The sequence below is a fragment of the Drosophila nasuta genome, chromosome 2L, assembly GCF_023558535.2.
Source record: "Drosophila nasuta strain 15112-1781.00 chromosome 2L, ASM2355853v1, whole genome shotgun sequence".
Taxonomy (NCBI): Eukaryota; Metazoa; Arthropoda; class Insecta; order Diptera; family Drosophilidae; genus Drosophila; species Drosophila nasuta.
The window spans coordinates 4,669,997-4,684,369 of NC_083455.1; the positions used below are offsets into that span (position 1 = coordinate 4,669,997).

At 35.0% G+C, this 14,373-nt stretch overlaps 1 protein-coding gene across 1 annotated transcript; it reads left to right on the plus strand.

Moving 5' to 3' along the window:
- The first annotated feature begins 12,766 nt into the window (after nt 1–12,766).
- On the plus strand, nt 12,767–13,882 carry LOC132793794 (uncharacterized). The gene is made up of 2 exons (XM_060803882.1): nt 12,767–13,590; nt 13,662–13,882. Exon 1 carries the CDS (start codon nt 12,769–12,771, stop codon nt 13,483–13,485), a length of 717 nt encoding a protein of 238 aa, XP_060659865.1. The 5' UTR covers nt 12,767–12,768; the 3' UTR covers nt 13,486–13,590; nt 13,662–13,882.
- The last annotated feature ends 491 nt before the right edge of the window (nt 13,883–14,373 follow it).

The following is a 14,373-nucleotide window of genomic DNA, read 5'->3' on the forward strand; positions in this document are numbered from 1 at the left end:
TTATATTCATTATTCTTGTTCTTAGTTTTATGTATTTCTTTTTAAACGGAATCAATGTAATATTTATTATTTTATTCATTACTTTAATTAGTAGATAGTCCATAGTTTTATAATTTTAATGAAGTGAACTATCATTATATGAACACCACTTTAGTAAAATTAGCTTTTTCTTGAGTACAACTGCTAATTTAATACCATGGGTAATTTGACCTCTGTTGACTTTAAGTTAAGTGCAAATGATAACGAACAAATTTAAATGTAATGTCTTCATCAGCACAAACGGCAACAGAATAGAAGATCTCATCCCTCGAATGTGGCATGAATTCTCACCCACACACACGCAGAAGGCAGTCAACGAAAGTGTTAATATATTAGGCTAAATAGTGTGATAAAAACAGGGTAAAACAACAACAGCAACAACACCATCAACAGCAGCAACAGCAGCGGCAACAACAAGTCAATTTAATTTATAAGCAATTGCCGCTTGCTCCAGGAATTTTCCCTTTCAGCCGACAGTGGGAAAGCATCATTAATTTGCCCTTTAAGCGAGGAGGCAGAGCGGGGGAAGTTGTGTCGACAATTGCCAAAAATATTTACAGCGAAAACAGACGCAGCCAAAAACAACAACAGCAACAACAACAATCAACGTCCTCATCAGTCGACGTCGCCGTCGCCGTCGCAGTCGCAGTTGAAGTCGCTGATGACGACCAAAAGTTGCTCCCAGCGGAGCAAAAGAAGTCGAAATGAAATCAGCAGAAAATTCAATGAGCAAAGCAAAGCGAAGGCCGCAGCAGCAGAGGGGGAAGGAAGGGAAAGCAAAGGATGGATAGGAGGGGAAGCTCAGACGACGACGCTGCTGGCAGCTGCCAGAGCTGGCGGTGGTTGATGACTGCAATTGATGGCTTGCCCGACTGCCAGACTGCCCTTCAGCACCCCTCCCCCTCGCTCTCTCCACACTCATTGCCCGCCCACATCGTTTGGCAAAGCGAAGGGGTTGTGATTTGTGTTGCTGCTATGTTGTTGTTGTTGTTATCCTCCACATTGCGTGTGTGCCGAATGTTATCAGCTGCTTAAGCGAAAGGGCGATGCTGCGGGAGTGCCAAGGGGGGAGACTCTGCTGTGCTGTGCTGTGCTGTGACGTGCAAATGCCAGAAAAATATTATGTGACATGATAAATATTGCACACTGGGGGATTTTCGCGTCCTGCGTCCTGCGTTCTGTCTGCTTCCTTCTTCGCAGTGTTGTCAACATCATTGCCGAAATAATATGACAGATTCATTTAGGGCTACGTGGCCTGACAACGACGATGATGATGATGATGATCACAATTCTGTTGTTGATGATGATGTTGTTGTTGCTGTGGTTCGCATAGGCGTTGCTTGAAGACTTGCGGTCGCACCGGGTGCTCTTATTCGTTGTTGTTGTTGTTGTTGTTGTGGTTTATGGTTTTGACATTTCCAACATTTATGCGTCAATGCTGATGATATAGTAATCATATTTCAGCCACACAGAGAGTTGAGTGTATGCCACAAATTGATATCTGATCTAAAAGGATATTTAATTTGGGTCAATGGGCTTCATGCTATATAAAAACTGTAAGTATACAAATAATGTATACAATGATCTTGAAATGTTAAATAATTCGCAGTGTAGTAGTTTATCTTTAAAAATATATGAGACTAAAATATCTTGGTTTAAAAAAGAAACAAAGAAATGTAATTAAATAACTCAAATATAAAATAATAAAGAAAGTCCAAAATTCTTAATTGTCATTGTAACATTTTTTTTGTTTAACACACATTTACACAATACACTAATACAAGTATTCATTAGTTAAATTTTTAATAAATCTATTTAACTCATTTATTAATTCATGCCATTAAGAAATACAATTTTTGTTCTAAATAAAATTAATTTTGAAGTTCATATTCTTTAGAATATTATGTGATCTTTTAAAATGTTATTCAAACTTATAAATTAAGAGGGCTTTCTCCATTCTCCATATTTCATTAGGGATAGAAGTTTTTGATATACTTGTATGCACCTTTTGTGGAATAAAAATAATTTTCGTTTCAGAATTGTTTGGAACAAAAATAAATATGTCCTTTCTTTCTTTTTTTGGCTAGTCGAAATTAAAAGTGTATTTCAATTAAATATTGTTTTTAATTGTTATTTATTATTAATTATTATTATTATTACTTTAAGGATGTAGCCTTAAATTATTAGTTTGGGAAACTCACTTGAACTTTATTTAGTTTGTTAATTTAATTCAATTGCATAGTCAATAGTCATAATAAAACAAATGAGAAATGAGTAATATGCAACAAGTTAACTTTTCTTTAGAGGCACATCGAAATGCTGAGGAATATTTAACAACAGACACAGGGAATGCCGGGTTACATCAGCTTCAATGCAATAAACAATTAACAATCAGTCGACATAACGAGCCAAGGTCAAATTTCGTTGGCCAAAAACAAAACTTGCTAATTTCTATAGACAGTAACCAAAATGGGGGCAATGTTTTGGGTACATTTCCGTTTGATGGTGTTGCAACAGGAGTTGTGGGAGGCAAGGAGGTGGGAGGTGGGGATTGGATGTTGTAGCATCCACAAGTCATTGGCAATCAAATAATTAGAGTCTGGCAATGCTGCCAAAAGAAGAGAGTGCTCTACACATACTATGTTATAGACAATGTGACTGTATTTGTAATATCAAAGTGTGTGTGTGAGTCTAACAAATAACGCGCAGAATCGCTCTTTTGTCGCTATATATATATATACTCTATATTCTATATAGTATACACAAATGGCAGACAACAAAAGTTCAACGTAATACGCGCTCTCTCTTCCTCTCTCTACACAGAAAAAGAAGAAGACAAAAAAACAAAAAAAAAAAAGCAATAACGAAAACAACAGCAATAACGCATACAAAATGAATGGCAAAAAGTTTCTGCAACACTTTGGGGGCAAGTACTAGTCAATGACATTGAAGAGTTGCCTCCATGCCATGTGTGTGTGTGTGTGTGCGTGTGTATTGGTGTGTGGGGCAACTGTGCATTAGAACTAGTTACATACAAGAGTTTCTCGTTTGCCACACAACATTTAAATAATTGACAATTTAAGTTTAAGCTGCCTTTTTGTGGTAATTTTCAAGGATTTTCTGGCAAATTCAATGATGAACTTGAAGTTCGAGTTGCTTTTGTCTAAAACATATTTTAAAGGGCACTTATGGTAATATTCAGGGAATAAATTAACATGCTGAGTAATGGTATTTAAATTGTCAAGCTAATTATAACGAAATCTATTTTGACATTGGTTTTTATGTCATTTTTGCTAAGGTTGCCAAAATTTTATTTTTGAGTTACAATACAATATTTTATTTTTTTAAAGATTGAGCATATGGTGGACAAAGTAATTCGTTTATTATTAAACATAAAAGTATTCAATTTAAATTATAAATAACAAAAATTATCTAAATTCAGAACTAAAAGCATATTTTGATTTAAACTAAATTTTTGATGAATTTTGAAATATACTTCAATATTCTATTCAACTTTTCTTAAAAAAATATATAAACTCGAATAAAAAAGAATAGAATAGAATAGAATAAAACAGAATAGAATAGAATAGAAAACTTCTTTGAAGGCACTTGACATATAAATTTGTATCATATTTTAATATTATATATTATATTTCGTGTTTTACCAATATACTTTAAATACAAAATAAAATATGTATAACATATAATAAAAAAACCACTTAGGCTTTAATATAAAGATTTTCAACATGGAATCTCTTGAAAAAAAGTTAGAAAACTTATTAACTAAAAATTGAAAGAAGTATTAAATTGAGAAGCGTGAAGCCAATGACACGAAGTGGCATGTAACGCCCTTGTAAAAGTCTCCCCTTTCAAAAAAAAAAAAGCTGCTTCACCCAGACACACGCACTGCACCAAGAGTTGTGGCATGAAGCAGGAGAAAGCTGGCTGAGCACGTGTCCTTTTTTTTTTACGATGTTGCTCGCATGTCCAGCAGGATGCGTGAATAATTTTTGTGCAGGACCTTTGGTCACGCTGTGAATCAATCTTGTGGCACGAGTAGACAGCACAGGAAGTCAACAGATCTTAGAGTCCGAATCCACAAAATATTAGTCGCCTTCGTTGTCGTCGTCGCAGTTGGATGAATGCAATTTTCCATAACTTTTGTTGAGATTTTTCCGCTTTTTATGATGCAGAAATAATTTTAATGGTTATTTAAGCAAAAATCCACTGCGGAAATCATCTAACATCTGTGTGTGTGTGTGTGTGTGTGTGGGGAACTAAACAGTTTTTCTTTTCTTTGCATTCTTTTTTTAGTTCGCTTTTTTTGCGCTTCTTTCCCATTTTGGCAGGTTACACAAACAAAATGGAGCGCACGCCAAAGCATTTTGCTGGGGGTTGCTGGGGGTTGTTTGGCTGGGGCCAAAAGCAGAGGCAAACTATTAGCGTTTAGTGCGCATGTTTAAGAAAAAACCTCACCGACAGCAAAAGCAACAGCGACAGCAGCTCCCAGCGAAAGGCAAACAAACAACAACATCAGCCAACGCAATAACAACAACACCAACAAGAAGAAGAAGTATAAGAAGAAGTTGTAGAAGAAGAGCAAACAGCAACACTTAAAAGTGGTTGCAACCCTGCGTAACGTTTGCGTTTCTTTTTTCTTTTTTGCGTTTGCTTTTGTTTTGGTTTTTGTTTTTGCTCCTCACGCGGCGTGTCTTTTTTTGCGCCATTTGTATTGGCATTTGCAGCGCGTGCTCCAATAAGAACAAAAGCAATTCTCATCTCACTGTTATTTTTCTCCCCCTCTCACCATTTTGTTTTGTTTTTTTTTTGTATGTTGGCGCTGCCATTTCCGCAGTCCAAAGGTTATTGAAATGACATTGCGTTTGGGTTTGTCGGGTTCAAAAGTTTAAAGAGCCCTCCGGCTTATATTTTCTCCTCCTTTTTTTTTTGTTGTTTTGGCTGGCGTTGGTCAACAATTTGAGGCGGCAAATTTTTATTTTCCTGTTAGCGATTAAATAACGCAAATTTTTGTGTTTTGATTAATTGCGGTGCAGATACAATGCAGCGTCATATAGATTAATTTATGAAGGTCCAAGCGTGATATAAAGTTTTTTTTTAAGTTGAAAAGTTTGGAGAACATTATAAAGTTTATAAAATCCTATGCAAAATAAAATATTTTTATTTCAGTTTCCAAGTTAGGTGAGTTCTTTATTTAATTATAAGTTCTTGGGAAAATGTTTATTATTTTTTTTTTTTGAAAAACATATGCTAAGTAAATGCGAATGCAAATTACTAAATAAAAGCACTGGTAAATTCGCATTTTCTACTAATACAGAGTAATAGAACATCATTACATATTTAAAATGGATTGAATTACATATTTAAAAAAGTATAGTTTTTAAAGCACAATTCATTTACTTATCATTGTTTAGTTTTATATAAGTTTTTAAATAGTTTATTGATTCGATATTAATTACGTTTAGTAATTGGTGAATTGTCATTCACACAAATAATTAAAGTATTCTAAATTAATTTGCTAAATTTACAACATTTTAGTTTTTGCATATTATAAGTCGAGCTTCGTGTTGAAAACATAATTTATTCCCCATCAGTGATGTAAGACTCGATACTACATGCAATCCAATTTATTCTCGAGTGTTAGTTCTGACATAAATAAACATCAAAACTATCCATGACAAAAGTCGGCCAACTGCTGTTGCCTGTGCATTTTCTCATGGCAAATTATAATTATTGAGGATTAACAATCATTAAATTTATTACGCTGCGGTGGCAACAACAACAACAATAATAATAATGACAACAGAGCTGTTGAATCAACCCTCGGCTAGAATTGAGCGCAGGCCTAACGAACATCATTTGTATTGCGAGTAGAAAAAGGAAAGGGAAGGGGGAGGGGCTGTGGGGTGGAGCTGAGGGTTCGCTCGGTCGATCTCTGTCGGTCACCGCGGCAATCTGTCATCTGGGCCTTTAATTGCGGTTAATGCCATGCAGCAATGCGACATTCAAAATCAAATTAATCAAAAGGCAAATATCTGCAATCGTGCGGCAAAGATCGAGGCCAACTATTGGCAGTGTATTCGCAGAGGGGGAAGGGAGAAGAGATTGTGGCTGCGAACTCAATGCGGGCATCTCACCAAAAAAAACAAAACCAATAATAGTGGTAAATATTTATGAATTTTCCCAAAAATCAAAATCTTGTCGTTTATTTGTTGTCTAATTATGCGTAATTATCGGTGCGTCGCATTTGAACTTGACCTTCTTTGATGGGCCCCTCGACGATGTCATTTGAATATGCGGGCCCCATTTCTCATGTGCCTCTATTCATTAGACCCAATTTTATATCCTTTTTTTGTTGTGGCCGGACATTGCAAATGGAAATGGCAATGGAAATGGAATCTGAATAGTCCCAAGTATATTTTTATAGGATTTCATTTTTATTGCTCGACATAAATTTATTTATTTTATGATATTTTTGCTTGTGGGCATTTCGAATATTTGACAGTTATTGTGCCATGCGGAAACGCCCACTTTTTTTTGTCGATTTTGTTTATGAGTTGTAATTTTGGAGGGTTTTTTTTTGGGTCGTTGTCTAAGGAATGTGTATAGAAAATATTGCTGCCAATATTTGATTTTTTATTGATTGGTTTTGGTGGTTTTTAATATCGATGCATATTATGTTTTGGTTCTTAAATTTATCTCTTACAATGTAGAAAAATCAAATGGATCTGTACTCTCTATCATAAAAATTCTTCAATTTATAATATAATATAATACTAACACTTTAATTTTAATCTGTATTCTCTAGTAAAATATTTGGACAGTTAAATTTTAAACTTGTAAAATCGGATTTCAGTAAAAAATATATGAAAATGAACTTTAGGAACGTATATTTTTGCATTTGAAAAATAAGATATGAATATACAATTTGATTAAACTAATATTTGCAAAGCAATATTATTATTGTTACAATACGCTTGCATATTAATTAACTCTCTATTTATAAAACATGCGTGTCTTGATTGATTTCTTTCAAATTATTGCTTAACTTTCTATTCTTTATCAACAAACTTTGGCTATTTATTTTAGCTTTTATCTATTTCTAGAAACTTGGCAAAAAAAACATTCATTTACAACAAATTACAATACCAAAGAAGTGGTCATAAAAGTGAACGGTAAAAGGAAATCCAACCACAGGCAGCAGTTAAATGATGCTACTTAGACGATAAGAACGACCTCCAACAGCGGAGGCAACAACAAAAAAAAAAAAAAAGAGAAAATACGCCCCGAGAAGACAAGCTGCCGTCCTCCCCTTGGACAGCGGCGATGAGTGTTATTTGTTTGTGTTATTTGCTGTGTCCAAAACAATTTCCTTCCTTAATCACATGGTAACAGGGACTAACGAAAATTGCATTTATCTGACCAAGAGAAAAACAAATCGGCCGCCAAGCGCAAAACAAACCCATGAACAACGTTTCTAATTGTAAAAGATAAAAAAAAAAACAGCAGCCGAGGAAGAAAAAAAAAAACAACTTGGGCTTGGTCGACAAGTCTAGTTAATGTGTTTTTTTTTGTGGGTAAAAAAACGCAGCGAAGATAAATGACGGGCAACTTTTATGTGCCAGAGAAATGTGAATGAGGATGAGCATTGAGGTGATTCTGCTCTTAGGTGTGGGAGAGTGCCTATGTGTGTGTGTGTTTGTGTAGATATCAATGTTTGTGTGTGTGTAGACATTTGCCAGCAACTGTAGCATACTTTCAAGTGTCTTTCAGAATGTGGTATGTATGCCAACAGCTTGTCGAGTGCTTTTTCGTTTTTTCCCTTCGCTTTTTCTGTGTGCAAAGTATTTGGACTATCGATGTCGCCATAAGTTGTGCAGCCCTTCAGACACCGACCCTCCCTCTTCCCTCCCCACTTTTTAGGCAGGCCTCCTGTGTCCATGTCTGACCAAGTGCAAAATGTCAAGTTGTTCCTCTCTCGCTCTACGTGTGTGTGTGTGTTTTTCTCGTTTTCTCTGGCTCGTTTGCGCAAAACAACTCTTTGATGTATGTAAATTTTGTAGCTTATCTGTATCAACGTCATGTTGTGTGTGCCTCTTTAATCGAAAATGCAACCCTCACGCACGTTAAGCCGCCAGTAAATACGAGTGTGCTACCCGAAAACCAAATCCGCTTTAGCTTCTCTTTTCTACCCAAGTTGTCGCAAGCAACATCACAGCACAGCACAGCAGCTGAAACAGTTGTAAATCGTTAGATTTAAAGTTGATTATTCCTGTATTTTATGGCCAAGTCGTCGTCTGTCTGGGCCTCGTCTTATCTCAGATCTGGTAACAGGTTGAACAACTCGTGTTGTTTTAAGCCGCTACACAAACAATTATTTGCAAGGACTCCCCGGAGAGGAAGCGAAATAACGAGGACTTTGTTTTTTTCATTATTATTTTGCTTTGTTTGCATTTGCATTTCAAGTTTACTTGCTTGATTAGCTGGAGAAGTGTCGCAATACAGGAAACGAATGTTATACCTTATTTTAAAATACATTTTTGTGAATTGATTCGTCTTGAAATTACATAATTATGTTAAATGCAGACAGAAAACATGGCCTAGATCTCGAATATCTATAAGACCATATAATAAGTAGTATATAAATAAGCTTACTATTATAGTAAATATTGTTATCAAATTTGCCTATTGTCTAAATGACTGATTGTAAATAAAATAAGAAAACAATATTTAGACAAATACTATACAACATTTAGAGGTAGAACATCATGCTGAAATGAATAAAAACTTTCTATTCCTTCTTTCACTATCTTGCTCAAATATGTGATAATTGTGTGACAATTGAAACAGATTTTCGTACTACATTTTCATCCAATCTTAAAATTGTTTTTAGTCTATTTTATTTACATTATCTTTGATTGATTGATTAGGTAGATGGGTGGCTAAGGGAAAAATGGAATATTTCATATTTAACGAGTTAGAAAGCCACCGTTGAGCTTTACACATTTAAAGTAAAAGCAAAACAGTGCGGTCTTAGTTTTAAAATATACCAAATAATATACCATATAGAATATATACAAAAATATACCGAAGGCCATATTTGGTATATTTATGAAGTTCTACAAATATACCATAGAGGTCAAAAAATACCATTTCCATTACCATTTCAGTAGGGGTAATAATAAATAATAATAAAATAATAATAAAATTTTTATCCGATCACAACAAAATTCTTAGAAATCATAAATACTATAGATATTATTGAAAATGATATATCTATCTCTTATAGTCTCTAAGATCTAAACGTATGTATTGCATGCGACACAGAATTGGACTTACAGCCGGTCAACATGATATCTGTGCCATATTCATTTACACCTAGAATCTGATTTGCAGCCGCGACCCAATATCGAGATGTTAAGAATTCTACGTTATATTCGCAAAAAGAACAGATTTCTATCCATAAAGCTCCACGTAAGTTATATAATATACTGAACTGAAATTCTAAGACCTTGCCGTCTCTATCTGTTTCGTCATGTGTCAACAAATGTCGGCTTGTAAATGTTGACATGCTTACAACAAGCAGCATCGTTTCCTGGGTTTCCCCGTCTTCAGATACTGTATGATAGATCTCATTCATATGTTTATGCGGCATATACAGCGAACCTACGTGATCCGCACCGCATACCTATTCCATGTTGAAATACATTCAGCGATCCAGGCAAACATAGCACCCGGGGTAAGCAAATTGTCCAACTGACTTGGATCCTTAAAATAATATAATGTATGAATATATTCAACAATAAATAAACAAAATTATTAACACAAAATGTTTAAAATATTTTTAAAGTTGAAACTAAATACAAATAATTGGATATTTAAATATTAATCTCAATAAATGAGAGACTTGCAAGTCAACCAACGAAGCTAGGTTCTCTATTATTCAATATTAAAGATAACAAGCTTAGAAGTTCAAATACTACATGAAAAAAATAATTCTAATTGTCATTTTTTTCCTATTTGTTTTTATTAACGCTGGATAAAATGTGTCTCACAGTATGTAGCTACATAATATTTGTAAAACTCTTTACTTCAATGAAACATATTGAAATTTCTCTTATGAAACATTAAGCATGAGAAATTGAAACATTTCAGATTTTGGTAAGCTGCCAGAACATAACATCAATTGACAAGAAATCCTGCAATGAGCTGCAAAACAAGTCAACTGCCAATTACTTGAACTTAGTATGAATTGCTGTGCAAACCAATCTTAATATCCAAAAAATGTTGTGTTGCCAATTGAGCGATGCAGACGTTGTTAACACCCTTAAAAAAAAAAAAACAACCACAGATGCCACCTTAATTGGGTTGAGTTGACAGAAATCAGTTGTAAAACCAACTAATTGGGCATATGGATTTGTGGTTCTATGCGGTGTGGCAACAACAGGTTGCCCAGAGCAACCTGAAGCGAACTTCAGATTAACGCATCGTTGAACTGTCAAGTTGACAATCAATATAGAAATGCACCCGAGTCTATGTTTATTTCGACATACAAATATATACCGAGGAGAGGTTGAATAATAGGTGGCATAATTTGATGATTTACATTTGGGGTTGGTAAAAATAATTATGGCATAAGAGAGAGAAGAACGTTTACGTTTTATCGTCGGGCAGGCATCAAGCAATATGCAAACTACATGCAAGTGGGTGGATTTTGGGTTCACCATCGACCCTGGGTGACATTTTTGTGGTTAAGCAATTTACCCTTCAACGGCTCTCGCATAGCAACCGACGCATAATTTATAATTGTCAAAGGAATTGCCTGGGACTGTGCAGACCGCTGATTTATGGAATTTCATAAATTTTCACAGATTTTAATCGTTTGTAATTATGACGAAAGCACAGAAAGAGAGAGAGAGAGAAAGAGATATATATGTATACCAGAGAGCTGGAGAGTTAAAAAAATAATATTGCTTTCGCAATTTTAAGCGGTTTTTCAATTAAAATTAAGACAAAACACAGATCAGGTAATGTCCAAGCGGGGTTTCCCGCCTCTCAACGCTTATTTGATTGGATTTTCCTCATCATTTTTTTCTCGTTTTGTTTGGGTCGCCCGCAATTCAATTTCCGAATGAAACAGCGCGACATAAGCGAGTTTTTCTTTTATTTTATTTCATTATGTCTTCCATATATTTGCGGGTATATAACATGCTCAGGCTTTTTGCTTTTTTTTTTTCATCTCTCGCTCTCAATTTTTATTGAGCTGTGCTCTGCCCGTGGTATTTATATTATAAAGCTAAAGCCCTCTTGCTCCGACTTGGCCAAAAGAAGCACGAGTAAAGAGAATGAGAGGGAAGAAACCGCAGATTGATTTTATTATTACGTTTTATTTCCTTGGAGACAAACTGCCCGCCCATAGGACGCACTTTTTGTGCAACTTCAAAGAACTTTTTGGCCACTGAAGTGTCCTTGTGCGCTATGCATCTGTGTGTGTGTGTGTCGTAGTGTGTGTGTGTGTATGTGCTTGGTCCTTCATTCGGTCGTCGGCTTATGCGACAAATTTTTCATTTAGGTTACGTTGCGTTCTATCGTACGGCTTCGGCTCTCTTTCTATTTTCTTCCTTCTTTTTTTTTCGGCCTCAATTCGATGGCCCAAAACATGAGCCACAATGTTGACGGCACTTTTGCGGCTGCAGCAGGATGGGAACAATGTTGGAACTTGGAAATTGTGTCGAGAGGCTTGAGGACAGTCCTACAGAAAAACGTGCAGTCGCCATCAAACTAACGGAAGACATGCAAAAACCAATACTTTATGTGTATCACAAACTTCAAGTTGAGTATCGGCCACAGCAAGTGTGTATTCAATAGTCTGATAGTTGATGAGCCAAATGAAGTCAAGTTATATTTTTTTTGGTATTCGTTTTCTTTTGCATACGCTTAAGTGTATACCACAATTTTAATGGAAAGAGCGCTTTATTTTGTTTATAAGATATATATTATTTATTTCGAAATATAATATATGTATACAAATAAAAACAATTTGTTAAAGTTTTAATCATTTTTTTGATATAATTTTTTTTACAATTTAGTTCTAAAAAACAAAATTAAAACCTTTAAGACTGTCTTGACCAATACCAGATAAAAGTATACAGTGTATTTGTGTCAGTATGAAATTAATTTAATGCTTTAAATATTTATTTAGAGTATTGTGTCTAAATTCAATCAGAGCTACTCTTAGTCTTACTACTGATTTCTGAATATTAGTGTTTATAGCTGGTATCCAAATTATTGAACTTTAAAAATGAAAGTATATATTGTTATCTTTTTGTGTACCATTGTTACTATGAATTAGTTCTCGTATAAGAGGAACACGTTTAATCTGTACATTATAAAAGGTTTTATAAACCAAGGGCTAATAACCAATCGAAGCCATTTTTAGGATTTTGATAAAATTAACTAAAAAAAAAATTTAAAAAAAATAAATAGTGTGACCGAACTCTAGGAATCTTTACGATATATGTATAAGCAAAAGAACCGTACTATCCAGAAAAATAACAATTTATTAATGATAAACACTGATTTCCTATCAGTTATTTATATTATGTTCAATATTTCCAACACTATATTTAGAATTTATTTAGATGTTAGAATCGAGTAGAATTTGTCATTATTTTCAATTGTTAACTAGAAATTTGAATTTTAATATTTATTATGGCTGATGCTTACATCTCACTCTACATCACCGTGAGAAGTTTCATCAGGCACACGCTGTTCATCTTCCTCTATTTGCTGTCCTTCGCCGTGCCTCAATGGATGCTGTTGTCGATATGCACGACTGTAGACCACATACTCTACACTCTGATCTGTTTTTCTGGCTCGTTTGTGCTGTTGACCCTCATCCATTTGGTGGAATCTGTCAAGTACAATTGGCCCTGGAACTGGTTGGCCATTGGCAGTTGCTATGAGCTGATGACCCTCGGCGTAGGTGCTTTTGTGATGAACAGCAAACCGAATACCGTCATGATGGCTGTGGCGATGGCATTGTTAATCTTTGGACTCGTCTTGGTGCTGTGTTTCTTCATCATTAGCGGCTACAACTATCCCAATCCCTACAAGCTGGCATCCTTGGCTGCTCTGGGTCTCATACTGGTCATTTGTGCCATGATTCTGGGCACTTATCGTGGTCGGCATTGGATGGATGTGGCTTTGTTACTCTTCATGCTGAGCGTGTTGCTGCTCATGATATCCTATGTGCTAATCTCATTTAAGAATCTGGATGTGCTGATCAAGCCAGATACTTTGCTGCTGGGATTTGTGCTCTACATCAACTATGTGCTCGTCTTGGTGGCCAGCTTCATTTGTATCCAGCGCTGCGACTTCAATTTTGATGCCACCAATGTCGTCCAAAAGGCCTCACCTTATGGCTGACTGGCTGATGCGTGTTGGCATGCAAGGTTGCGTCTCAATAACTCATCGAAGGTGGCCCACAGATTGACTTTCAATATAGCCATATTCACACTCATAACATATATGGTGAGCAATGATTCATTCGCCTCTCGTACCGTTCAGTTCAACTTCGCCTCTTCCATCTTCCTCTCCTGCAGCTGCCTCACATGCTGCATGCTGCAGCCTCAATCACGTCGCATTCTCAGCGGGTTCTGTATCCGTTGCCGCTGAATCATTGCGTACGTGACGCTTCGCTTCGATCTCAATATGAATTCTTTTAAATATTATTGACTATCCGTATTTGTCAGCGAAAAGATTAAAGTGCTATCGCTTATAATTTATTACAATTTGTTTTTGTCTAAAATTGAAATTTATGATCTGAAATGATAGAAAGTTGTTGATTTATATTTTGTTTTATTCAAAAAAGTGGTAACATAGATTAAAAGCAAAATAAAAATAAACATTATACAACATAAAAAAGTAAATAAATACTTCCAGTTAAATAATCAATTAAATAAATATTTTTTATTTTCAAATTGCACTGTTGTCCCGAAATATAAAACTGTGATTGATAAACCATATAAAACTATGATTGATAGACCTTATATAAAAGTTTATATATTATTATCTTATAAAAAAAAATAGTCGTGCATATTTAGAGTAATTCTAAACTACTTGGATAACAAAAACAAACAAAAATAGGGAAACACACTAATATTTTATGTGCTTCCACAAATAATGAATTAAGTAATCATAATAATTCAATAAATTGTAGGAAACAATATGATATCATGCTCTTTTAATTTCTTAGATTGTAGGTAAATATAATATTAAACAAGTAAGAAAGCGACAGTCGAGTGTGCGCGAGAG

Bases quoted from the DNA above. Each gene is read 5' to 3' on its own strand.
- LOC132793794 (XM_060803882.1), top strand. From the start codon at position 12,769: ATGGCTGATGCTTACATCTCACTCTACATCACCGTGAGAAGTTTCATC.